General features: G+C 40.9%; 1 protein-coding gene across 4 annotated transcripts in view; it reads left to right on the forward strand.

Annotated features, from left to right (window-relative positions):
* Positions 1–21,300, forward strand: part of LYPD6 (LY6/PLAUR domain containing 6) — a 65,943-nt gene extending 44,643 nt beyond the window's left edge. For all 4 annotated transcript variants that reach the window (XM_034785880.1, XM_034785879.1, XM_034785878.1 and 1 more), the window contains 4 exons: positions 152–340; positions 4,939–5,037; positions 13,958–14,088; positions 17,071–21,300. In XM_034785880.1, the coding sequence (XP_034641771.1) occupies positions 223–340; positions 4,939–5,037; positions 13,958–14,088; positions 17,071–17,232 (510 nt within the window). In that variant the 5' untranslated portion in view covers positions 152–222 and the 3' untranslated portion in view covers positions 17,233–21,300. The remainder of the gene's footprint in view (positions 1–151; positions 341–4,938; positions 5,038–13,957; positions 14,089–17,070) is intronic.
* Positions 21,301–26,318: the final 5,018 nt, after the last annotated feature.

The raw sequence follows: 26,318 nt of genomic DNA on the forward strand, positions 1-26,318 counted from the left end.
GGGTGTAAGTAGAATTCTTTCCTGGCCCCTGCACAACTCCCAAGTGCCAAGCTTGGTTACTTGGGCTGTGTGCTTAGATGAGGATTGGCCCTTGGATGGACAGTAGCTGTAATAGTCTCACTTTTCTTTCTTTTTCTTCTTTGTTTTATAGGTGCATTTTTCTTCCAATTATAAAGAGGACTTGCTCCCAAGAAACCCGTATGAGTGAGGCCTCACTCTGCAATGGAATCCTGGCCTACCCTGGCCTGGGTTCTGCTACTTAGCCTGATCGCTGACTGTCTGAAAGCAGTTCAACCTCGAGACTTTACAGTGAAAGATATTATCTACCTTCATCCTTCAAGTAAGATTCATTTCACATGCTTAAAATAGGATGTCACTGTGCCAAGGCTTAGAGAAAAAACCCTGAATTCAGACAGCAGAAACACTGGGTAGTCTAAGGGATATGTAGCTTTTTCTAAAGTTAGCCTCTGCACTACAGAAAGTAAGTTATTAAAATAGAAAGGAAGTATGTTTTATATGTGCGTACACACAATATACTTTGTGTCAGAAGGATATTTCTTGGTCAGTTTACATGACGACAAACAATTAAAAGCCAAACTACCTGTGCTATTGAAATGATGTAATAAAGCTGATCAGACAGGGATCTTCAGGGATCTTCTAGGTCACCTAGCTCAATGTATTTTTAGGGCTTGATCCATCTGGGGTTCAGATGAAAGCTCTGCGACAGCAGCACTGAACAACCGGCAGGATGGATGAACCTGGTATTTTGTTACTGACAGTCTAATAAAGTGAAGTAAACTACCAGCATTGGCATTACAGACTAATGGGATGGCAAAAACACTTTGGCTAGTACAAGTCATGAAGCACTGAGCAGTTGGCCTTGAGATACTGTTCTCCAGTAAACTTAGGACACATTTTTCTAGCAGCATCTGATCATCCTGGCTGTCTCTGCTCTCAGTTTCTCTAAGTGCAGCTCTTTCGCACACTCAAATAACTCACTACTCTTGGTAGTAAAAACCGCTGCTACACACATCATTGGCATTCACTGCTCATGTTGTGTTCCCACTCTCGCTGGCCCTGACACACCCATGTCTCCATTCAGTATGGCAGTGGAGGTTTGCTTACATTGCTGAACATCTCTCTGTATTATAATGAGTACTATGTGGAAGCCTCCCTACCTAGGTGTGGAATAAATGTGAGTGCCAGGTGCTAGTTCTTGGTTCTCTAGATTTATTTCAGCAGTGCTCAACAGGCTGCAAGGTCTGGGCCATAAGTACCCAGGGTTTGGCAAAGGGGAAACTTGCTTATCATGTGAAGCGGTCCTCAATGCTTACCGAGTATCTCATTCCCCACTCTAGCATTGCACCTATGTTTCAATTCTACAGATTGTTAGGACAATTATTTCCTTTTACTAATGTGTGTAAACGGCAGACAGCTGAGGTAAGCGCAATTCATTTTTATAGGCAACTTTTGTCCTTTGTGATAGACTCGCGGAAATAAAAACACAACTTACAGTGCTCAGGAAAGGTGCCACATTGACAGCCCTGGGGATTGAAGTTGACTGTTGATCACAGAACAGGTACAACCCAGGCAGCAGCAGTAGATGCCTGTTAATGTTGCCCTTCCTATAGACCTCAACCTTGTGAAGGCTCCGTCCTTCATCAAGGCCTGGGTTAAAACCTATTATGTCAATGGAAAGAGTCAGTGGCTTTGGATTAGGCCCCCAGTCTTTGAGTTCTCTACTAAGAGCTCTCTGCCAACAATAGTGCTGGCTGTGATGGATTTTATTCATTTTTGGTGGCATGGACACATGTCCACTAGGAAATGGTTTTAGATCACTAATTTATTTCACAGAGGCCAGGGAACAGCTGTCAGGTGGCAATGACTGTTACCAGTGCCCAAGCCCCACTGGAAGCACTCAGCTAGAGCTGAAAGGCTGTTATCTCTGCACTCTCCTCAGCCACTAAGTTGTTAAATTTCTGAGCCTCTGGTTTTTTTTTTTTGATTGATGAAATGGGGTGAAGCTCATAGAGCTTGAGATTTTGTGAACTTCTTTCCTGGGTTCTGGCACTAGTCTGGACTGCAGTCCTTCTGCCCACATCACTTAAATCCATTTTCCCTAAGGATGAGTCATTCAAAATAATAAGCCAGATCCTCGGGTGGTGTCAGTGGGCATAGACGCAGTGAAGTCAGTGGAGCTATGCCAATTTACACCAGCTAAAGGTCTGTTCCAATATCTGTCTAGCTAAAGGGAAGCCTATGTATTAGGAGCTAGAGGTGACTGAAAATCCCAAACATTTTCAGGTTTCTTTTGATCAAAAGTTGAATTTTGAACAAAAACTATTATTGACAATTTAAATAAAAATTTCAACCAGCTCTGTTTAGGGGGAGAAGGGAGCTAGACTGGCAGTAGAGGCTGCCCAATTTAAGACTCAGTTGTGCAGATCTTACTTATTGTGGTAAGCAATTATTTAATCATTGTGATTATTCATTTAAGTACTAACTGACATGAGCAAAGGCTGCCCAACCAAGTCCTTAAGGCATTTCATTTAGATACCAATATAAGATGCTGCATGTATTTTTTTCATTAGTTTCTCAGTCTCATTGTATTTTTTTTCATTCTGCCTGCTCTGTGTTCCTTTTTCACCCGACTTTCTTCTTCTCTGCACCTTCCCCCCATCCCTCCCTCTGCTAAATGGAATCTGATGATGTTCAACTTTGTGAGTCAAACTTTTGAACCCACATATGTTCTAGTGGGTTTGAAATTAGGCAAAAATGTGTTTGCACACCCCTAAAACCAACATCATTGTTGGAGAAATGTAGCCTTTGTTTTTTTTTTTTAGTGTATGCTGAACAAAGACTAAATCTCCGCAGTAGTCTTCCAAAGAAAGCTGGTACAAAGTGAACCATTGCTGACCAAGGGAGTTAATGGATGGATAATGTTACAGGCAGTTACGGGGCACTGTGAGGTTGGTTTTTTCTTTAGAATCACCCTTTCCTGAGGGACTGAGGCCTTATGTCCCGAAACACAGTCTACTGAGCTTATTCACTTCTGTGATCAAGAGCCAAATGAGATTCACTCACAGCTGTGGCAACAACTGTTTGAAACTTTATTTTACTCCAGTAGCGCTTTGAAGATAAAGAAAATACCATGCATCTCAGGAACTTCCACAGCCTCTCCTTTTTGTTCACCTTTTTGTTCTGTTTTATCAGATATAGTATTAGTTAATGGTCTACTACAAGAAGCAATGTTCACACACATGCGTCTAGCCATACATGCCTCTGTTGTCTAGAAGCTATTTCCAGAGACCCCTTCCTGCCTTTTGATATCCAGAGGAGCCATTTCCTTTTTACTGTTTAAAATAAAACCTCCAATCCCTGGACACTTGTTATGAGATGAATATGTTTTGGGATGCTGGCCTGAAGACAGCCATAAAGAAGAGTTTGGAGTATTTTTGTGCTCTCATTTGGGTTGTTTGCCAAAATTGAATTAATAATCATTTGATAGGCAGATTTGTATTTTCCCTATAGAGGAGAAAATCTATATTTTGTGACAGTCTCTGCTAATACAAATTGGCTTATCTTTTAATTTCAGAAGATTACGTCTGGTCAGGTGCAATGTAATGCTTTGTGTCCAACAAAAACAAAGTTTAACACAGCACTTACCTAGACCTTTGCAAATCAGTGAGATACAGATTGTCTTAAACCTGCTTCTTAAACACTCTACTTTCAACATATGCATAGCTCAGCCTTACAGAACTATCATGAACATTTTTCAGTCCATGCACAAAATCTATTCAGCTGCTCTTCGTATGATTATGGAGTTAAGGAAGAAGTGAATAATGTTTTATTCACCCACTAAAAAGAGCTACTTGCCCTCTGGAGCAGGCAAGTCGAATTTTGCAAGGTTGGCATAACTGGTGAAATTCACCCATGTTGCAAAGGGTCTAGTGCAAGGCTCTCTAAACCATATAAGCTCTTTGGGCTTTGGGACAGACCAACCATTCAGAGATGCACACCAACTCCATATAGGCTGGTATTCAAAGGACATTTGAGATCCAGGGACTGGCCACAGGTTGTTGATTCAAGGGCCCCAAACATCTCTATATAGGGTGTGCAATGGTTACTACTCTAGTCTTTGGACTGGAACAGTGGCTGTAGAGGTGTTGTACTGAATCTTGCATTGGTTGCTTGAAATGAGATGGAGTGAAATTAATTTCTGCTATCCACATTTTATTGCCCCGTACAATGCCTTGGCTTTGTATGTAAATTTCATCTCTTGTTCGCTGGTTTGTTTCTGGGCATTGTACTGAGAGATGGCAACATCTGGAAAAATCCATTTACTTGGATTAATTTAGGATGTATTGCAGAAATCTTGCCAAGAGAGCACTTTAAATCTTTGTTTCACATTTGGCTAAATAACTTGTACTCAAGCAGATTATTGATAGCTGGAGGTTCAGCAAATTGATATATTTTTTTCATTTGGAAGATCAATCAGCATTCAAAAGTGTGAGTGTATTTCCTCTGTGAGGCAGATTTCAGAAGTATTTAGTCCAGCTGACATTTTGTTAACAACGGGGATGGAGTAACAGTATTGAATACTGCTGTGAAATAATAATATGTGCTACAGAGAATGAGCAAGTGCGGTTATGGGACTCAATCCCATACCTCTTATTCAGATGAAACTCCCCTTGAGGTCAGCTATGGGCAGTTTTCCTGAGTAATGACTGTTTTACTGGGCCCTTTTACTTATATATAAATGCTCTTCCTGGATTAGAGAATTTTAAAATTCAGGACAATTTATGATGGGGTTCGGGTGCACATATCAAGCAGCAAATACATTTTTTAAAAAGAATATTACCATGGTGCCTTTAAAAAGCATGGTACAGACTGGCTACATGATAATCAGTTTACATGAATTTTGTTTACATTTTTCAGCCACACCATATCCTGGTGGATTTAAATGTTTCACCTGTGAAAAGGCAGCAGACAATTATGAATGCAACCGATGGGCTCCAGATATCTATTGTCCAAAAGGTAAATTAGCTCCATGCTATCTGTTTAGATTAAATCTATGTTAAGGAAATGCCTCAGTATTCCCATTTAAGTGATAACATGCACAGGTATCCAATATGCGCCATTACTGGAGGTTTTTAAGAACAGGTTGGACAAACACCTGTCAGGGATGATCTAGGTATACTTAATCCTGCCTCAGCACAGGGTGATGGACTAGCTGACCTCTTGAGGTCCCTTCCAGCCCTACATTTCAATGATCCTATGATTTTCATTGTTCTCTAAGAGTATTTGAATTCAGATGATGGTTATTCACACCTGTACGCCTCAATTACTGTGAGTAAGATTGGTGGATGATACAAATGATCCATCCAACCCTCACACTTCCCTTTGCAGTAGATACGTTTAGAGCTTTAATCTATCCCCACATTCTCCCATAGCTGAAACAGAAATTAAGTTCAGTGGGACTTAGTCTCCCAAGTATGTAAGTCACTTTTAGAAATGGAACTGTGATGAGATGTTCACCCCACACCAGCCCTGAAGGGATTATGGTGGTGCAGTTGGAGCCAATTAACCTTATAGGCCACACCTGGTGGAGAGTCTGGCATGACTGGAAATGACTAATGGCTAATAAAGCCCAGTTGGGAGAGAAGCTGGCTAAGGTATAAAACCAGGAAGTTCCTAGCAGAAAGGGGCTGCAGTGTGGAAGTTGTCAGTCACTCTCCGGGCTTGGGGGGAGGGGAGGAGGAAACCAAGGCTATGTCTACGCTACGGACCTTACAGCGGCACAGCTGTACCGCGGCAGCTGCGCCGCTGTAAGGTCTCCTGTAGCCAGTCTATGCTGGCAGAAGTGTTTTCTCCTGCCGGCATAATTAAACCACGCCCAACAAGTGGTGGGAATCAAAGGTATATTCCACCTTTTGGAAAACTATTTATTTATTTTTTTAAAATCTTGCCTCATTTCTAATTGTTCCCGTTGGCCTAGCATTGAGCACAGCGCAGAATCCCAGATCTGAATACCTCTGAAATTTTGAAGTGGTTGAAATCCTGACAGGGATCCAAATTCTGTGGATGCCCTTCTCTGCTTTTTACCTTCTCTTCATTCATTTTCTTTTCCATGCTCTGAATGTCTCTCCTAATTCTCTCAATTAATTGCTTCCTGCTTTCATCTTTCATTTCTTGCCCACACTGACATCCTTTATATAGTGTCGCCTTCACGCTCCATTTGTCTCTCATTGTTGCTCTTCTTCATTTTGTCTTGTGTTTCTTTGTGTTGGGAGAAATCCTCCAACCTTGGTGGGGCCATGTAGTCCCATAGTTAGCCTGCCTAGAATGGGGAGCAGAGAGTGGGCTGTGAAGAGATACAAAGGACTGTGTACTACCTGTGTACTACAAGCAGTGCTTCATGGTTAAGGCTATGTTTTAGTCACAGGTATTTTTAGTAAAAGTCATGGACAGGGCACAGGCAGTAAACAAAAATTCACGGCCTGTGATCTGTCCATGACTTGTACTATATACCCCTGACTAAAACTTGGGGACAGGAGGGGTGGCTTGGAGGGGCAGCCCTGGGGGCGCCGCAGGTGCTGGGGGAGGAGGGGCTCCGCAGCCCGGGAGGTGCGGTAGGTGCTCGGGTGGCTGGGCTGAGGCAGGTTCCCTGCCCAGCTCCTGGGAAGCGGCAACCTCCAGCTCCTAGCTCCACGTGCTGCCTCCGTTCCGCTCCGCCCCAAGACCCGGTTCTGCAGCTCCAGTGGCCAACAGGAATTGCGGGGGCAGTGCCTGCAGGCGGAGGCAGCATGTGGAGCTAGAAGCGGAGGAAGGGGAATTCCTGTAGCCCTTCTGGAGAGCCCCCTGCAAGTAAGCACCGCCCTGCAGCCCAATCCCCAGCCCTGAGTGTCCCCCCCCACCGCAACTCCTGCTGCTGGGGGCGGGCCCAAGACTGCCCAAGCAGCAACCGGTGCGACTGGCCCAGGGGCAGCCCGAGCTGCTCAGGTGGCTCGCAGGCCAGCTGCACAGGCCTCTGCAGAAGTCACTGAGGTCATGGAAAGTCACGGAATCTGTGACCTCCGTGACAAACACGGAGCCTTATTCATGGTGTCTCTCTCCCCAGTGCTATTGAGAGGCGGACAGGCATGGCCAGTTGATCAACACTACATAGATCCACTGGCCAAGCATATCCTTTCCATAGATAGGGGAAGCCCAAGGGTATAAACTATCATAGTCCAGCCACTGCAGAACAGGTGTGTGAGTATCCTCCACTTTTTTGCTGGATACACACACGGGTGTACGCCTTTGTCTAAAATCTGTACAAGTCCCCTTGACTAAGTCCATTTTCTTGAGCCATTCATAGGGGATCCAAATTTGGCCCTATCAGAGTTACTCATGAACTTGTTCAAAATAAAGGAGCAGCAAAGAGAAGTTTACAATGGTCGAGAAATATTGCTGACTGACCCTTTGCAACTGAATCTACAGAATTCAAGATGTAAGCAGCTGACGTTTTGGGAAAGCAGCCTTCATCTAGCCAGTTCTTTTCAATAGGAACTTAATATATATTGAATAATGTCCTTTAGCATTCTCATCCAGGATCTCTCTGAATTGTATACCTAGATTTGGTGGTGATTGGCCCATTGCAAATGCCTTCCGTAGTCAGTGCTTTTCATGCATCTCAAAACCAAAAGACAATAGTCCCAATAGCAAAGACCAGCCATCCTGTGTCTCTAGACTAAACTAAAGAGCTGCAAGAAATCCTCTTGAATTTAATTTGTTTTCTTAAGAGTTTAAATTAATGTAACTTCAATAACAATGAAAGATCAGAACAGCTTGTGTCAAATCATGGCAATAGTAGCAGTTCCCCCCCGTTTTGGCAAGAATACACATTATTTTAAATAATTGACAATGATGATAGTGACTGAAAACAGTCTGCAGACTAGTCTATCACACACAAAAGAATGACTGCAAGGCTTGCTTTTAATAAAAATGTTTCCCAGCTTCAAAGAATCACTGATTTAGACATTAAAGGGAAGCCAATAGCTAGGCAATGCCAATTGCTTTCTTTTTGTCTTTTTGGAAATCATGTTTCCAGTGACTCTCTTTATTTCGTTAATCAGGCTTATGCAGACCAGCTCTTGATGGTATGTCTGTGAACTACTATTGCCACTCTATCTTGTATTAAAGCTTGTTTGTTTTATCTGCTTGTAAAAATGCTTGGTTTCTCTTACATTTCACCACAGCAGGATCATGACATATTTACAAAATATGGGCTTTTGGAGCCCGGAATCGACCAGGTGGAAATTCGAATCCATCTTTTTTATCTTTAGAACAAAGAACCCCAAATCTCCTTAGAATGCAGTTATCAGATAGCATTTTGCTCACATAGCATGGAGCATTTAGTCCTAAAACTATCAAGGTACATTGGGAACAGTGTACTCTGTAGCTGGACTTTAGCCTGAACCAAGCTCAGATTCACTGTATGCCCTACTTTATTTATCTTCAGAGGCTGAGACAAAGTCCTTGTGTGCCACCTCCCTATAGTGGCATTCTTTAGAATGAATGGAAAATAATAACCTAGACAGCACTGTGTTACTTTAGTGTTGGGCAGCAATGCATGCAACACACTCCGTCTTACAGCTCTGGCTCTTTAAAATGTTCCTGTCCTGCAGGTGATTTCCACGCATTCTTGTAAGAAACAGCTCTCCTTTTCTGCAGAACAAGTAGAATTTTAAAGGGCCAGGACCAGAGTTGCTCTTTCTTTGGAAGAAGGAAAGAGTAGTATTCATGAGCTGCTGCTTGCAGAAATGACAAGTATAACTTGCACTGGCACTTTTTATCTATGACCATGGATTTTGGAACAGACGCAAAGGAAAGTCTAAGAGATGGAACAAAGCAGAACAATTCACAGCTGACAAATAAAAAACAAGTGTAGCTTGTCTTGTTTTGTTTTCTGTTTCTTTTTGAGAGAGAGAAGCATTAATTCTGCTATCACTTACTACTGATTTTAAACTGGTGTAAATCTGTTGGTCCTGATTCTCTTCTCACACTATTGTAATTCAGGAATGATTCCACTGGAGTCAGTCGAGTTACACTGGTGTAACTGAAGGAATCAGCGCTATTGGCTTACATGAGTCAGAATCAGGCTGAAAACTTTCAGTTCATATTGTAAGGAAAGTCAGATGTGATCTGTATTTGTTTCTTCTGGATGCAAAATCAGTGTCTGTGTTCGCTTGTTTTTTATCTCCAACTTTCCAAGCAAATACATTTCAAAATAAACTAACTTATCAGTTTTTTTTAAACAAACTGAAAGAAGAAAAAATAATTTCATGTCACAGTTCTAGTAAACAGGCCTCAAAATTTACCTTATAACTGAAAATTGACCCCCAGGGTAATTGTGAAGACCTGACGTTATTTACTCATTCCATAGGTTGGTGATTTTATCTCGGGGGGCAGCTAGAGGAGTAAAGTTGTATCACCTCCTGCTCTGCAGTTATCTGAACCTTTTCTGGACTGCTTGTGTTAAGTGATATTGAAAGATAAGAAAATTCTCGGTATTGCATTTTTTTTTAAATAGCAGAGCATTTGTTTTAGTTAAATAGATATTTTAAAAAATTAAAACAACAAGGAGTCCGGTGGGTAAAAATGCCACTTCTTCAGATGCCCAAATAAATTCCTTAGTCTTTAAGGTGCCACCGGACTCCTTGTTGTTTTTGTGGATACAGACTAACATGGCTACCCCTCTGATACTTAAAAAATTAAGTCACTTTCACAGGAGCATAAATGCAAGAGTTACATGGAAAGCACACTTCTGCATAACTAAAATTTAGTGCAGTGTATTATTAAAACATGAATGAACCCTGGATTGAACATGAATGACTGACAGCATTTGCTAGAATGCAGAAGGGTGCAGGCTCATTTCTTGCCATTGTACATTAACCTGCCCTCTCTTCTGGGTAGGTCCATCTCAAGCACAGTGTGTTATCCAGTTCTGTTATGACCCTGCACTTGGAGTATTCCTGATATTCAGTTCCTGAATGGCTACTGAGCAGAGTCTGACAACTGAGGCAAACTGTTAAGTGGATAGGTGCCACCTAAAGCAGCATCAAAGTTATGACTGTCAGATCCTGTATACATATTACATCTAAAAAGCCTATGTTAAAGGCATGGTAAAATTGAAAGTCAAGCCCTCTCTGCTCCTATCCAAACTCCTAAGGCTCCTGCTTCCCTTCCCTTCTGCTACTATCTAACAGACCCAAGCCCCAGCTCCTGCTCCCTCTTCTGCTCCCATCCAACACCATCCCTCCAGTGCCCCACCTCCTGCCCCCTTCACTTCTATGCTTGTTCAACTCTCATGCACTCTGGCTCTTGTCCCCCTCCCCCACCACATTCCAGCCTCTGCCCCCTCATCTCCTAGCCCATCTCCACTTAGGTCCGGTCCCTCTCTCCCAAGCCAGCTTCCCTGTGTCCAATACCACAGCTGCTCTCAGCAGCTGGGAGGAGCAATTGGAAGGAAATGCTTGTTCAGCACTTGAGGCTCCAGGATGCTCAGTCACTCTGTGGGGATAGACATGTGCAGTCCAGTTGCTCCTAGGAGCTGTGAGGGGTTTGAGCATGCGCAGTGGAGATGGAGTCTTTGGAGAACTTGCTACCAAATTCTAACAAGTGTCTACTGAGCATGAGCAAACTGAGATTTTGCAGAGGCTATAACTTGATCAAATTTAGGTGAATTTTCATGGTGATGGCAAACGGCACAGCATGGAGGTGCCAGAGCTTGTCGACAGAATGGTTGAAAGAATTTCTCTTAACATGAACAAAACAACAGATTTTTCCCTATTCTTAATGATCTGAAATGGCTGAACCATTTTTGTTGACACTTAAAAAAAAAAAAAAAAAAAAAAAATTCTTTCTGAGGCAGACATCCAGCCTGGGAAATTTTAGCCTGAACTGTTTAAGTAGCCAAAATTATAAGTAACTGAAAACGGGGTCTTATAATGGAAAGTGTTGGGCAACCTTAACTATAAGTAGCACTACGAGCTCCACCTTTAATAACTGAAGCTGCATTTAAAGAGACATTTTCAAATGATAAATCATATATCATTTTTTTTATTAATTCATTTTTTTGCACAACTTAAAATTTGGGTTACATTTAACCTGATACGAGATGATCTTATAATTAAGACAAGTATCTGGGAAACAGGAGAACTGTGTTCTGTTCTTGATTGTGTCACAGTTCCTGCATGGCCTTGGACACCTTAGTGCCCAAGAGATGATGCACAGATAAAGGACATTGATTCCATTATGTATTCTTCAATTCTTTGGCTTAACTTTATGTAGTGGGCAGGCCCATCAGCCCATTTGCTTACCTGTGACCCCATCAGCGTCAGCATACCAAAGCTCTCACCTCCCCAAGGTATTAACTGTAATGTAGATTTATCTATTTCACTTTTACACTCATCTTTGCTCTGGGCTGCCTCTTGTCCTCTATATAAACCCAAGATATGCCTTCATCTTATCAGCTGTGATCACTGCACTTACCCTGCACTGGGAAAACAGGCAATATATAACAAAAGGCTAGAATGCACAAAGAACATTACTTTACTTCAGTCCCTTGAGAGGGTTTTATATGCATGTATCTTGAATCCAGGGAAAAAAGACTTTTATTTGGGATGTTAAGAGCATCTTCACTGATGCATGTAGATGGAAGCTGGTAAATGCAAGCATTGCAATGGTTCTCTGTAAGAGCTCAATCTTGCAAGGTACTGAGCATGTCTTGTGAAGTGCCAAGTGTTCTCAGTTGTCACCCAGGCACTCTGGTCCAGATCCTCAAAGGAATGTAGTACCTAATTGCCTTTGATTTTAGTAGGTGTTAGGTGCCTATATACCTCAGAGGATTTGGCCCTCAGTAATACTTAAACACAGTTTGTTGCTCCCTAAGGAGTCGATTCTGTAGGCTGCAGAGCCCCTGAATTCCAATGGACTTCAACAGGATTTCAGGGTGATCCTCACCTTGCAGGAGGTGCTCATGACCTAAGAAGTACTTATGAAAGAGAGGAAGAGTAGGTCTCACATGACACAAAAATGCACATATCTCACTGGTTATTGCCTAGAATATTTTCCAACAAAAGATTTAAAATATTGTCCGTTCTTGAACTTTTTCAGCCCAAAGTAAGTCTGTTAATCACAACAAAACCCCCATTAAAGAGAGCCATTGGGTGCATTATACTGTGGTGTCTTCTAGAAACATGGAATTGTAAATGGGTTTCAGCTGATATGTATAAAGGCTAAACTTCACCCCTGTGCAGAGAGGCAGCACAGGCTCTATGCCACAGATAAGGTTTATGTGAGACTTAAGTGGTACATGCATAGGCCTTGTTCTGTTGCTTTACTGGGAATGGATTTTACTCTAGAGGCCCAATCCTGTGAGGTGCTGAGTCCCAGATCCTTAAAGGTATTAAATGGCACCTAACTCCCATTGATTTCAATAAGATTTAGGTGCCTAAATATCTTTGAGGATCTGGGCCTGAGTATTTTCAAGTCCCATCACTCCCATCAGTGGGAGTAGAGAGCACTCAGCATCTGATAAAATTAGGCTCTGACCTCTGAGTAGAATATATATTAAAATATATTAAAAGTCTTGTGTTTGTAGTGACTGTAGATTTAAGCAAAGGCAGCCTGTTAGATCATCCTCAGAGATCTGAAATGCTCCAGTCTGTTTGTCATGGGTATCACCACTGAAGTTCAGAGCTGGCCAAACTTATGATAAACATCTGGTATTTTTATTGCCCATGCTAACTAATAACACATTAGTTCAATAATCCTTCTCTTTGTAGTTGATGAATGCCTAAAAAGTGAAGAATTTGTGAGACTCTCTTCCAGTTAAAGATAACAGCTGCACAAGAACATCCACTTTAATTTAATTACACATTTTTTTCCCATGAAAGCAGGCAGGATGTTCATCACTACCTACCAAGCAGGACATAAAAATGAGAAAAAATGTTTCCTATGTTTATATCATCTTACAGAAATAGGAAATCAGAGTCCAATGCCTTTCTGTTCCCTTTGTAGATGAAGACAATTTTGATTTTTGTTTTAATCACTCACACAATGGTTTACATTTTCAGCGCATTCCCGGTGGGAATAGTGGAGGGTGTCATTGGCTTCATTACAGTTTGGGAAACATAGAGCTAGTTAATCCTCATAAGTGCCCTGCATGGTAGGGAAGTGCATTAATCACCATTTTATAGCTGCAGAAACTGAAGTATAAAGATGCTAAGTGACTTGCCCTGGAGTACACAGCTAGCCAGTGGCAGAGCCAGGATTAGAAGACTGGTATTCCTGACCACCTATTCAGTCCACTGTCTAGACTATGGGAAGGATGGCTCACATTTGCAGTGATCTCAATCATGAGGAAGGAAAGCATGTACATGAAGTTAGTGGAAGAGAATCTTCAAACCCACATAAATTGATGTTAAGGGGCATGAAAGGTCAGATTTAGGGACAAAACGTGTATGGCGAATTCCTGCAACTGGTGTGAATTTAACAGTTGTTTTTAAGCTAGCAGTGCTATAAACTAGGGATGGTCCTGAGGTATTGATTTTTAGACCTGGATCCATATTGGGATGTTCAGAGTTTGGAGGTCTCTTTAGTTCACCCATGATATTTGGATCCATATCTAGAATGACTAGGTGACCTCCTGAGGTCTCTTCCAAAGCTAATCTTCAGAGATGTTTGAGATCTGAGGCACTGTATAAGAGTTTACAACACTAGTGTGGACATATTTACAGTTTGATCTAGGATAGGAATTCGGTATATTTCTTCCATTTTTTGTGTTTGCCATGACTTTCTTCACTTAGTGATTGCATCCATATTTCCAAAATGTGAGCACAGCAGCTCTGTGAAGTATGAATTATAAATAGAATTTGTCCAGAACCAAAAATGCTTTTCTTTCTCTTCTTAGGGACAAGATACTGTTACACTCAACACACATTGGAAGCCAGTGGAGAAAGTATATCTGTCACTAAGCGCTGTGTGACACTGGAGGACTGTTTGTCTACTGGATGCATAGATTCAAAACACGAAGGCCACAAGGTTAGGGGCAAAAACTATCTGCTTTGGTACAAACTGCAGAAATCTTCTGCTCTTAGCCAGAAGTCTGACACATACAACAGGTGGAACAATATCACCAAAATTGTAATGTCTCTATTTTTGATCAGTCCTTTGCTACATTCATGTTGCTTTGTTTCATAAAAAAAAGGGAAGTGAGCCTTTTAAGCATGAGGTAAAGAAGATTATGGGCTAACTCCTGCTCCCACTGGTGTTAGTGATTTAAGTGAATTTGGTCCGTGTTAAATAATGGGAGCATATAATTTGCATGAACTCTGCAGATCTAAGTAAAATCTATAAACATTGCCCTTACAAATACAGGAGCAAATCCTGAAGTCCTTACTCAAGTTTTTCCCAGTGACAAAACTTCCTTTTCTCAGGCAAAGGAAACTTTGCCTGAATAAAAATTGGTAATAACTAAGGAAGGATTTGGGCCAGTATGTATATACACAGATTGAAAGGTGCAAAAACATAAACACAGGAAAGAGTCACAACATCCACCCTCCTTGAGGAATTAAAATAATGGGTCTACAAGACGAAAGACAGGGACATGGCTAGACATTTTTGATGGTATGTTAAAGATCCACTGGTACCGTAGGAAAGAGAACCATTTTAATGAAATTGAATACAATTTTGCTTATACTATTATACTTCCTGCTTTTCTCAGCCCAGTTCTTTTTAATGAGTGGGGACATTGTCCTGCGAAGTGTTTTTGTAGCCCCACCAATGTAGGGCATAGTAAATAAGGGCACCCACCAGTCAGTAGTCATGCGGTGACTTATTTATCCTACGCTGGATAAAATACTCGGAGTAGACATTCCATACCTGCGCTGGATCTTCTAATTTTATCAGGAATGGGTTGTTTTAAAAAAGCTGTTTTACTGAAAAATAAGTCAAGATTTCAAACTACGGACACATTTCAAAAGTAGGGTCCAGTAGGATATTCCTATGAGTAACCAGGCTCTGTTCCCTGTGGTATTCTAGCAATTTCGGGCCATAGCATTCCCTCCTTCCTGGCCACATGAAACTCTGTGAAGTTCTCCTACACATTATCACTTGAGGGTGAGGGACAAAAGAAGCAGGGGCAAACCAGTGGCTCCCCCACTATTCGCAGGGGCCTGTGTCATCTGTGTGGAGGCCATGTTCTTCCTGACCTGTTCCTGGCCTCCCACCTCTCTTTTAGCCCATGTCACTACAATTTCTGCAGGAACCATGCTGACATGAGCTGGTGACCAAGAAACCACCCCTCCAGCCCCCAAAGAGGGGGGGAAATGAGAATGTTAATGTTGACTGGATAAGTTTTCCCAAATGACATTAAATATCGATACATCATGCAGTAGCCCCAGGAAGGAATTCTCTGCTCCCTCTGCGAGGAGAAGTAACTTACTGTAGCCTTGAAAAGGGTGCAACTTACTTTTACCTGGTGCCTGCCCAGGTCAGTGGTTGATGCCTGAAAGTGAGGTGAAGCCACTCCGTCCGCCTCCCCCAAACCCGACTCACTTGCTCTTGGTGGCATGCAACTCCTCTGTCCCCTGAGCCAAGACCCAAGTTCCTGACAAATCCTACATGTCCCTGCATAGTCATATGGGACCACAGCACAATCTTGCCTGAAATGTTCATTTGCAGTGTTGTCTGCTATATTTGGCTATGTGTCAGTCACTGGCACCAACTTTATGCTCCATTTTTTTAACAAGGGATACTGGACAGGAATCAACACCCCTTGAAATGTTGTGGTGTTTCCACTAGGACACACTCATCATGTGGGTCTTGCAGGATAGTTAAAAATCCCATATACTCATTTCTATCTTTTATCCTATGCTAGCATTCAGTAATTCTAGGACATGACTGAGTGATATGCCTTAAAATGTATCCTTTCCCATCTACGCTTCCAGCATTCAGGCCAGTTAAGATGCGTGGTGTCCAACGTGCTTCGTAAATATTTCTGAATGTTGTTCTTAAATGTGACCGGTTGGTAACATTTAAAATCTTTTATCACTAACTGTTGTGGAACTGAACTTAATTCTCTCGGCCATTGAACTCTTAATAACTGAAGTAAATTGCCCGGGTAATTAAACTCCAAGACAGACTATGGCTCTGATCCTGCAAGACAAAAGCGCAAGATAAACTTTATAAATGGGATTGGGAGCAGTCCCATTGAAGCTGAATTTACTTTACACACCTTATAAGTCTTCTTTACGCTGCCAGAATGGTGTAAAGGGGTCTCAATGTAACTGAGAATTCAGGCCTTTGAATAGTATTTATTCACAATAGACTGTATACATAGAACATGTATCTTGGTGTATTTAATTCTCCAGTATTATATTAGCCTAGATATCAGGTGATGGGCACCTAGAAAAGCCTAGATAAATACGTGATTAATTTCTGAAAGTTATGCTACATATTGCCTGGACTCTGCTGTAGACATACAGCCAGAACAGGGGTATTATTTTTTAAATGGCTTGCTCTGAAAAAAAATATATTTGTTTTAAACTGAATGCTACAGCCCTCCCTATGGCAGACCTCACTTGTCCAGGCCACGCATCTGTCCTAGACAATTCTCATGACCACCTGACCCTGTGCCAAAGCCCCAAATTGCTATTCTGAAAACCTTAATACTATCCAAGACAAATTCAGTGTCTCCAGGCCTCTCTAGAATAAGGAGGGGTGACTGTAACCATACTGTTGTTATTTGTATTGTAGTAGTCCCTAGGAAACCCCACAGCGATTGGGACACCATTGTGCCAGACAGTGTACAATTATAGAATAAGAGACAGTCCCCACACCTAAGAGCTTACAATGGAAATAGACAGACAGACAAAGAGTTGGGGGCAGGGATATAACATATAAGCAGAATGACCAATGTGATAGTTTGCAAACATCATGATAAATCCACTCATTAGTCTGAGGTACTGAGGTATCTTCAGAAGTGGAATAACTCTGGTTACTGAACAGTTTTATTTCTTTCAGATCTGCACTTCCTGCTGTGAAGGAAATATCTGCAACTTGCCATTACCCAGAAACGCAACTGATGCAATATTTGCAACGACATCCCCTATAAATCAGACAAAAAGACTTTCCCAACATATATCAATAATAACGTCATGTCTCCTGTTGGTATTTACTTCATAGCGATGTCATAAGGTGCCATTTGTATAGTTGGAAAAGCTTAACTGGATGAAAACCTTAGTATCAATGTATGACCTTATCTTAATATATGTTCACAATCTTAGTATTTCAACAACATTCCCAAAATTTTTGATTTCTTCTTGATTTTTGTTTGTTTGTTAATTTTGGTTAGTATTGCACCTAAATGTTCCTGAAGTGTATTCTCCTGAAGGGGAGAATAATCCAATTGTTTTCACTTAATATTTTGAGTAGAAACACATTTGAAATATTTTCAATGCTAGTGGGTCACCCATATACACGGGTACATAGAATATTCTTGAAATTTGTCTTCTCTCTGTGAAGTGGTAATATTTGTTAAAAATATATTATGCAGCTATAGAATCATATAATTTGATTATTTGAAGCTCTCTCATGAAGGAGTATTTATTTACTGATTCCAACAGAATAATTTGATTATCATATCAATCTTTGGCACCTTCCTGATTTGTTTGGAAACCCCACAGTAGCTAACCTCAACTCTATACGCCTGCCTTGTCATTTTTTTTGCACACCACAAAGTTCAATGGATCTGCTGCTTCTCTCTCAGTGATGTAAATCAGGAGTAACTCCATTGAGGTCAATGGAGTTACACCAGTATAAAAGTAACATTAGAGGAGAACTGGGTCCAATGGGAGATTGTGAACAAGCTTCAGCTGTTCACAGATGCCTTCTCTAAAGTAATCCATCAACAGTGAAGATGTTTTTTTTTTCTTCATGAGAACCCAGAGAGGAAAAAGAAACTTTCACATCTGACTTTTAAAATGCTTGGATGTGGTGCTGAGCATGGTGTTGTTACCTGCTGTAAATACTCATCCATTCTGTAAAGAATGACATCACACCTCCATTTTGTAAGTCAAGCCTGAGATATTTTAAAGACCTTAGTTTTTTAAGCTCTATTGATTGAAGCATGGGCTAAAATACAACCAACCAGTTTTAGTCTAAGAGAGGAAAATGTATATTAAAAGCTATTTAAAAGCCTCCTGTGGAATATGATGGTGCATGACAAGGCAGCACAGCAAATAGTGCTTCACAATTTTATTTCTTTTTACAGCTAGGTGCCCAGTCCTTCAAGGTGCTTAACACTAGCTCTAATTTAACAAAGCACTTAAGCGCATGCTTACCTTTAAGCACATAAGAAGTCCCATTGAACTCACTGTGTTTTGGAACAACCACATAGACATATTCTGGCTTGAGTCCATGCATGCAAGTCCCAGTGATGTCACTGGGGTATGGACTTTAAGAGTGAGAGTAAGATATAGCTTGACTAAAATCAACTTTTATGACAATATTTTTAACTACCATTGTAGACCGTTTTTTCTTTTATAACTTGGAACTAAATTACTATTAAATTAAGAACTGATCCAGCAATGTTCCCACTCTCCAAATTCCTGTTCACTTCAGTGAGAATTATACATACCAAACAACCGCAGGACTATGCCTGAGGTTTTGCATTTAAAAGTATATCTCAAAATGTATAAAACTGCTATTTGAATAGCCACATGGCAAGAAACACACTGTAGTGCATGATTATACTCTGACAAAGAAAGACTAAGAAAAACATCATTTATTTCTAATGTTCACTCCCGGCATATAGGGTGAAACTTTTACTAGTCTTGGCTGTATTTTTGGCACCAACTGTTGTGTATGTCACTTGTAAATCATTTATACAATATTTATTTTTGTATGGTATGATTAGAATCTAATGTATTGTTGTTGTTTTTTTAAAAAAACATTCTTAAGAACAATTTACCCTAATAGGATAGTTGGTTTAAGATTGGGTAAAACTGTAATATATACTATGATAATTTATAATATTTTGCACCAGTGTTGAAAAAAGATTAACTTGCTTTACAAGGCCAGTAGTAAATTAAAGTTTCCCTCACTGGTTTAACTTAAAACTAAACAAAAAAGTAGGTGGAACTTTGATAGACTATACAATGTGTAACTATACATTTAAGTGTTTTTGAGCTATTTTTGGTTAGCAAGAATCAACTGATAACTTGCACTTTATCAAATTACAATACAGGTTTATGCTCTGAGGCTTATGTGATGAAATGTATTATAAAGAGGGAGGAAATATTGCTGGAATCCAAGTGCTCTGTAAAAAATCTTCGATAAGAAATTGCCTTCTGAATGGCATAAAAATTATCCACAAACACTAATCCTGTAGAGTTTCTTCAAAATATCAATAATCTCTAGACACTGTTGATGCCGGTAAGCAATGCTCTTGTCTTAGTTGTAATGGTCAATGGCTTCTTTTGGGCTACACAGCTGTACTATTTAGGATTGTGTGAAAGATTTTCTTATGGGAAAATTGCAAAACCACACAATTCATCTGAACCCTCCCACCCATGCCCCACACATTTTTGAGGGATTGGAGAATTTTCGCTTGTGTGAAAATTCAGGTATTTTTACACATTTCAGTGTGAAAATTGAGCTTTACCCTTTTTTTTTTAAAAAGTTGAATTTTACTTCCAAATAAAACTGAGTGAAAGTTGGCCCATTTTCATTCACAAATGGTCATGTTCTTGGTCAAAAGCCATTGAATTTCGGTGTTTTCATCCAGTTGCATCATGTTTATGGCATTGCAGTAAAATATGTGGATCTCTAATTTGAGTGACCAGCTCAACCATCCCTGTTATTAATTACAAGGGTGGTTTCAATCTGCTAGTTTTATGCAAGGGAGGCCTGCCCTTTGGGCTCCTGGCGAGTTAATGGTGTGGCCCTCAATTGCACAAAGTTTGGTCCCCTCTTGAGGTGACTTTCTTAGGTTATTAAAGCCCAATCCTGTGAGCTGCTCTGCACCCTCAACTCCCATTGGCATTAGAGCTGCATAGGTCAGCCACTGAGATTGCAAGAGTAGTCTCTCTATATGTAAGCCGTATCTCTATACACCTCTACCCCGATGTCCTCGGGAGCCAAAAAATCTTACTGCGTTATAGGTGAAACCGCGCTATATTGAACTTGCTTTGATCTGCTGGAGTGCGCAGCCCCGCCCCCCTGTAGCGCTGCTTTACTACGTTATATCTGAATTCGTGTTATATCAAGTTGCGTTATATCGGGGTAGAGGTGTATTTAATACTTTTCCTGTAGAATTTACATTTTTGATTCTTGGTTAACTGGGTGATATTTTTAAGTTACTGCTGAAGCCTCACCAAACGTAACATTTTGATGAGCTAGATGAGTCGAACCATCTTGACTATGCTGTGGCTATCCTTTTTACTAGGGAGGGATTATATTTTATTAATAGTAATAGCATTGAAAAAAAGGTTTTGTACCTACCGTTTGTACAGTTAAATGACATATGGCTAAATTCTGGGTGTGTCTGTGCAGATGCACTCGCAGGCAAGAAAGCCCTGGGAGCCACTATGCAGACCTCATATCAAGGGAGTGCTAGACTGAGACATGGCTTGTGAACTCAGTAATGCTCTCCAGCCATAGCAAGTACAAAGCTGTGTCAAGGCACATACTCATCTTTCCAAAGCAACAGGTACAGCCACTGCTAATCATGTTCTCCAGCAGCAACCCAAGCTATTCTGATGGTTTCATCATTGCATAGATAGAATGATTCAGGCTTCTTCTACTTTGCAGCTCCATCTCCTCTAACCTCATCCCCATCAGTGCATTGCAGGTGTGCAAGAACCCAGTCTTGTCCGTAAAAGGAGAAGTTGGAACGAAGTTGCTACCAGTTCTGTTATATACAGATACATGGGGTTTGGTCAACAAATAAGTTAAAGTTACTGGGAATGTACAGTGTGGGAAATAGCTGTATTTATAATAGTTTTTTTTTTAAATAAATTCTCTGAAAACAATGTTTACGGAGAATCTGTGCATAATTCTCCTCTTTGCCCCAAACTCTTAGTGCACCAGCCAGTCTGTGGATGTAGTATGATATTTTAATAGCATATAAATGTTGAGATGCTACATATTTATTTTTAGGTTCTGAACAATATATCTTCTTTTTAAATATCTGATTTTTAAATGTTGTAAATATTGTACATTGTGTAAATAAATGAGGTTTTAAATATAAAAGTTGACCTATTTGTCTGATAATCAGTATGTATTTTAAATTGTTTTGATAATTCCAGCTCTTCCACTAGATTTTCTACCCCTCCTCCTCCTCTTAGAAAATAATTGCAAACTTTCTTTTGTCCTTCGTTAGCTTCTTTTAGGTCACATTAGCAAAAGAAGAACCTTTGAAGACAAGAACTAAATTCATTGCTCCTACAGAAAGAAGTGCCCATGGGTCTGATCCATTTCCCACTAAACCTAATGTGAATCTTTTCATTGATTTCAGTGGGAGCTCTGGATTGGATCCTATATATTTATCCTCTGGCACTCGCCAAGAGAAGTCCATGGTAGTTCCATGCACAGAGTACCAGCAGGATTGGGACGTAAGTGTTCCAGGATATGCTTATATTCCATTAAATTCAGTAATCTTCCTTCTCATGAAAATAGTAGAAGGATGTAGACTGCAAGTAACTGATTTTGTTACTTGTAGATTTAGGAGGAACTGCAATCATGCCAGGTTTCCAACAATCCCATATTAAGCAGTGAGTAGCTTGTGTTCTTACTGCTGTTGATGTTCATTAAAATTCAGCATATAATAAAAAGTGAATATGAGATCGTTTAAAATAGGCTTGGAAGGATTAGATTTTTAATAGTAAATGTCAGTAAACATCAATTTCTCTGCACACACACAAACCAATGAAAAAAATTGTTCCATCGATAACAGAAATTTACAGATAGCACAGTAAGAAAAATGCTGCTTGAGAACTTAGAGGTTTTTTTAAGGATATTTACTTGGTATATTTTGACATGCAACGGTGACAAGTTGTGTTTTAGTGTTTATAAAGTTTTAACTTTTTGAATCTCAACATCTACTGTCATCAAATAATTGTTGTCAGATCCTTCAATACCTGAACCTGCTTCAATTTCCCACAACCGTGAAAATTTAAATTTGTAAAAATGGGGAAAAATGCTTTAAAATAAACATTGATCTTATCCATTGAAATTATAAAGAAAATTGAATTCTGCCAAGCCTAAAATTAGTCTAATTTGTAATTGTTGTGTAGCTATTTCCTGCTTTCTTGATAAATTGTAATTTTCTTAACAAAGGGCCTAATTCTTCTCTCTCACCAGTTTAACCACAGTATACCTTTCTGTTGCTTTCATGTAGTTACTCCCGATTTATATCATTATGAGCTCTGATGCAATTGCAAAAACTTCAGACAACTAAAGAACTAATTCAGACTTAAACTTCATGTGAAGCTGATGCACACAGTTTACATCTCTTTGCTCAGAAGACGTATGTTCTGTGCTTTCTCAGAAAGGTTTCAATTTACAGAAGTAATTTTAGCTGGTTTTCCTAGATTCATTTTTGTACCATAAAAGAAACATTTTGTTGTAAACTGGAAATACAAGATTTTTCAATAGACTTTTGTTAAGGCTGTGCTGTGACCAGGGAGCCAGTAACTCTGAATACTATCTTGATAGCATCCTGAAATTGCTTTGAGAAAGGACGACTCTCATATGGACATGAAATATAAACAACCCCCCCCAGACATTTATGAGGGTTCTTATCAGCAATGGTATTCCTTAGATGTCCCATGGAGATGTATAGGCTTCTTAATAAACTACCTAGTTTATATAGCTGAAAGCAATCCAAGATAGAAAAAAAAATAAAGATTGTTAATGAAACAGTTTTTTATAGGTCTCTTTTACCCATTTAAACATGTTGTCTCCAGTCTGTAATAACTATTTAGGGCCTGGAGAGAGAAATGCTAAGACTACCCAAAGCTCACTATCAACCCCAAACAAATAAACGTCCTGTTTGCAATACAGTGAGTCTGCTTAAACGTGAAATCCCTGAAGAAAGAGAGTGGTGAGAGTCAACAGGGAATCACTGTTATATAATGGAGAGTTTCCAGAAATCCCCTCCAGAGAGTGATCTTATGAAAAATACCAAGCTTTTTGTATATGTTTCCTATAAATGGGTTTTAATGGGGGGTAGGAGGAGGTTCCCCTTCTTTTCTGGTATATTTTACAACAATAATAGGACTCTAGCAGTTCAAGGTTGCTGTTGGCATGGTTTCCAAATGCTATGTGTGTCTCTGTGCTTCTCCATGCATTCATTATCCCTACTGGACTGAAGGGCAGTTAGTGAACTTGTCAGAAATGGGAAAGAAGCTTGCATAAGTCTGTTGTAGAAAGTTATAATAAAGGTCATTACAGATCACTGACCACTTTAGCAGTGGGAAAGGCTGATCTGAGGGTCTTCTGGCAGCAGAAGGTGATGCTGGGGCAAAAGAAAAAAAGACTAAACAAACTTTACAGAGGAAGGATATAACAAATGCTCAGAGAGCAAAAATGAAAATAGATCTCATTGTAAAGTGTAATTAATGCTAAACGCTTAAAGCATCAGGAAGAGTGTTCGCATTGATAGTAGTCTCTCTGTGGAGTAGAAATGTGATAATAGCTTGACTTTGGAGTTCATTAACAATTTATAAAGCAATTTTACAGAACCATTCATTAGGTTGCTGTTTGCTTGGGAGAAAGAATAATGGCATTGGTCAAGGATTTAGCAGCAATTTACAATGAAGACACAAAACAGTTCTTTGGCTGTTTGCAAAGTCATGGGGCATAGCAAGAAAGAATAAGATTCACTATCAACAGTGAAATATTTACCTACAAGGAATACGGTGTTGAGCAGTTACATACGGGCTTATCCCCTGCAGAGTTTCAAAATGTACAAGTTAGAAGATCAGCAGAGATGATGCAATTTATACCAATGCTCAGCTCTTTAATTATTATGTATTTGTATGCTAGTCGTGTCTATAATGTGCTAGGCACTGTCCCAACACAAGGGAAAACACATTCCAGCCCCTGAAGCTAACCCCCACCAGTCTCTCTCCAATTATTGCCCCAAGCATCCCACACATTCCTATTCTGTATATCAGTCCCTGCCTTCTAGCACATTAACCTGCATTTCCTCACTCCCACCTTAATCATAAAATATGTGCTGCTCTGAACCCTCAGAGCTTCTGTACGCATTCCTGTTTATAATCATGCCTCATGGTCAAAGACTCATTCATAGTTCAACAGGTGCATCCAGCCAACACTCAAGGACAGATTAATTACAGCCCATCCCAGGCTTACAGAATTTATTTTAGCCCACCTCCTAAAGCAGCGATACTCTACTACAGGAGAGTGTCTGTGAGCACATGTTAACATTCACAAATGTTTTACTTCTGAATCTGCAAGATGTTTAAATTCACTGACAGCCAGACCAGTCAAGCTATATAATTTATGATCTAGCTCATGTTTTTTGTCTTTAAAATCACCACCACCACCTTTGACCTTAATCTAAAGGCCAAGGGTTTCTTTTTTAAGGATATCAAGTGGCCCATGAGACCTTATTTAAATGAGGGCTCGCCTAACACCATGCACCCTATTAACTACAGTACCAGGACTACCAAATCCACAATGGATTGTCTCAGTAGCTCCCCGCCTAGCATAGTAGGATGTGGATCACATGCTTAGGCACCTATCTCTCCCCATTCATCGTCCAGGGAGCCTAACTCAGGTTTTGTAAATTGCAATGCTGTTCCTATGATTTTCAAAGTGCCTAAGTCCCTTTGTGGCTCTGGGTCTGAGTCCTTTTGCAACCTTTTTCAGATTTTTCTGGGCCTCGGTTTTATCTTCTAACCTTAGAAAACTCCTTGTCCCAAATAAGAAAATTCACAGAACTCTAATCAACTGGCTGCAAAGTCTCTGCTCCAGGGAGAGAGGGGGGAAAATAGTGAAAGCTCCTAGCAGTGTCATGAATCCCACCTACCGGACAATAATGTGTTGCCTACAAATCTCTCACGTGGATGTCGACGTGGGAATTATGTTATACTCATCTGAAACATTGGTGGGGGCGTAGTCTGCGGGTGCCAGAAATTCAGGTGCAGCGATAGACGAGACCAAACAGCTGCAAACTTTTGCCTCAGCATGTTTTTGTTATTGCCCTACACGTTTCCCTGCATGCTTGCTGTTGGCGGGCCGGGGGAGAGAATTCTGATCAGTAAATGGAGTCAATGGTAATTTTCATTGGAAATTTCTTGGGATGAGGAGGGCTTGGTTTGATTCAGGCTATTTGGCCTTGACAGGTGAGATCACCAGCAAAGAAAGTTGAAGAACTTCTATTTTGTACAAGCTGACTATATGATCTATTGCATTTAAACATGTGACACAGTGGATTGCTTTCCTGTCGCATGTTCTAATGGTGTAACGCTGGGCAAAGACTTCATAAGCTACAGCTAACTTTGGGGCCAGATGCTCCATTGATCCCTGCCTGTGTAAAGGCTCACTAGAGATATGTCCGTGCAGCTGCAAGGTAAGAGTCCCCCTCAAGCTAGCTCTGCTCAAGGTAGTGCACTAAAAGTAGCAGTGTAGATGGGTGGCTCAGGCTAGCTGCCTGAGCTTGCTTCTTAAAAGGTGAGCTGGGGGAGAGGGTTGGGCAGGCTTGGACTTGGGGAGTCCCAGCTGCTGCCCATTTTAGGGTTTCTCCCCTGTCTAGTACTCAGACAAAACCAGATGTGGTTTTGTACGGTATTGCATGGGAGAGCCCTTTTGAAGAGTGCACCAGGCGGATGCCCCATCCCCTACCAGTGTGACCGCACACACAAAAATCATGCCAGGGAGGGGAGTGAGGGGGAGGCTCAGTGCTGTCTTAAAGATGGTGCCCACTGTCATAGGGGCTGGAACTAGAAGTGCTGGAGGTGCTACCACACCCCCTGGCTTGAAGTGGTTTCCACTATATACATGGTTTACAGTTTGGTTCAGTGACTCTCCGCACCCCCAGCATCCCCAGGGGCGGCTGCAGGCACCAGGGCACCAAGCGCGTGCCTGGGGTGGCAAGCCGCGGGGGGCGGCCTGCCGGTCGCTATAGGGGCGGCAGTCAGGGAGCCTTCGGCAGCATGCCTGTGGGAAGTCCACCGGTCCCGCGGCTTCAGCAGCAATTCGGCGGCAGGTACGCCGAAGCTGCGGGACCGGTGGACCTCCCA

This window comes from Trachemys scripta, chromosome 11 (assembly GCF_013100865.1).
Source record: "Trachemys scripta elegans isolate TJP31775 chromosome 11, CAS_Tse_1.0, whole genome shotgun sequence".
Lineage (NCBI taxonomy): Eukaryota > Metazoa > Chordata > Testudines > Emydidae > Trachemys > Trachemys scripta.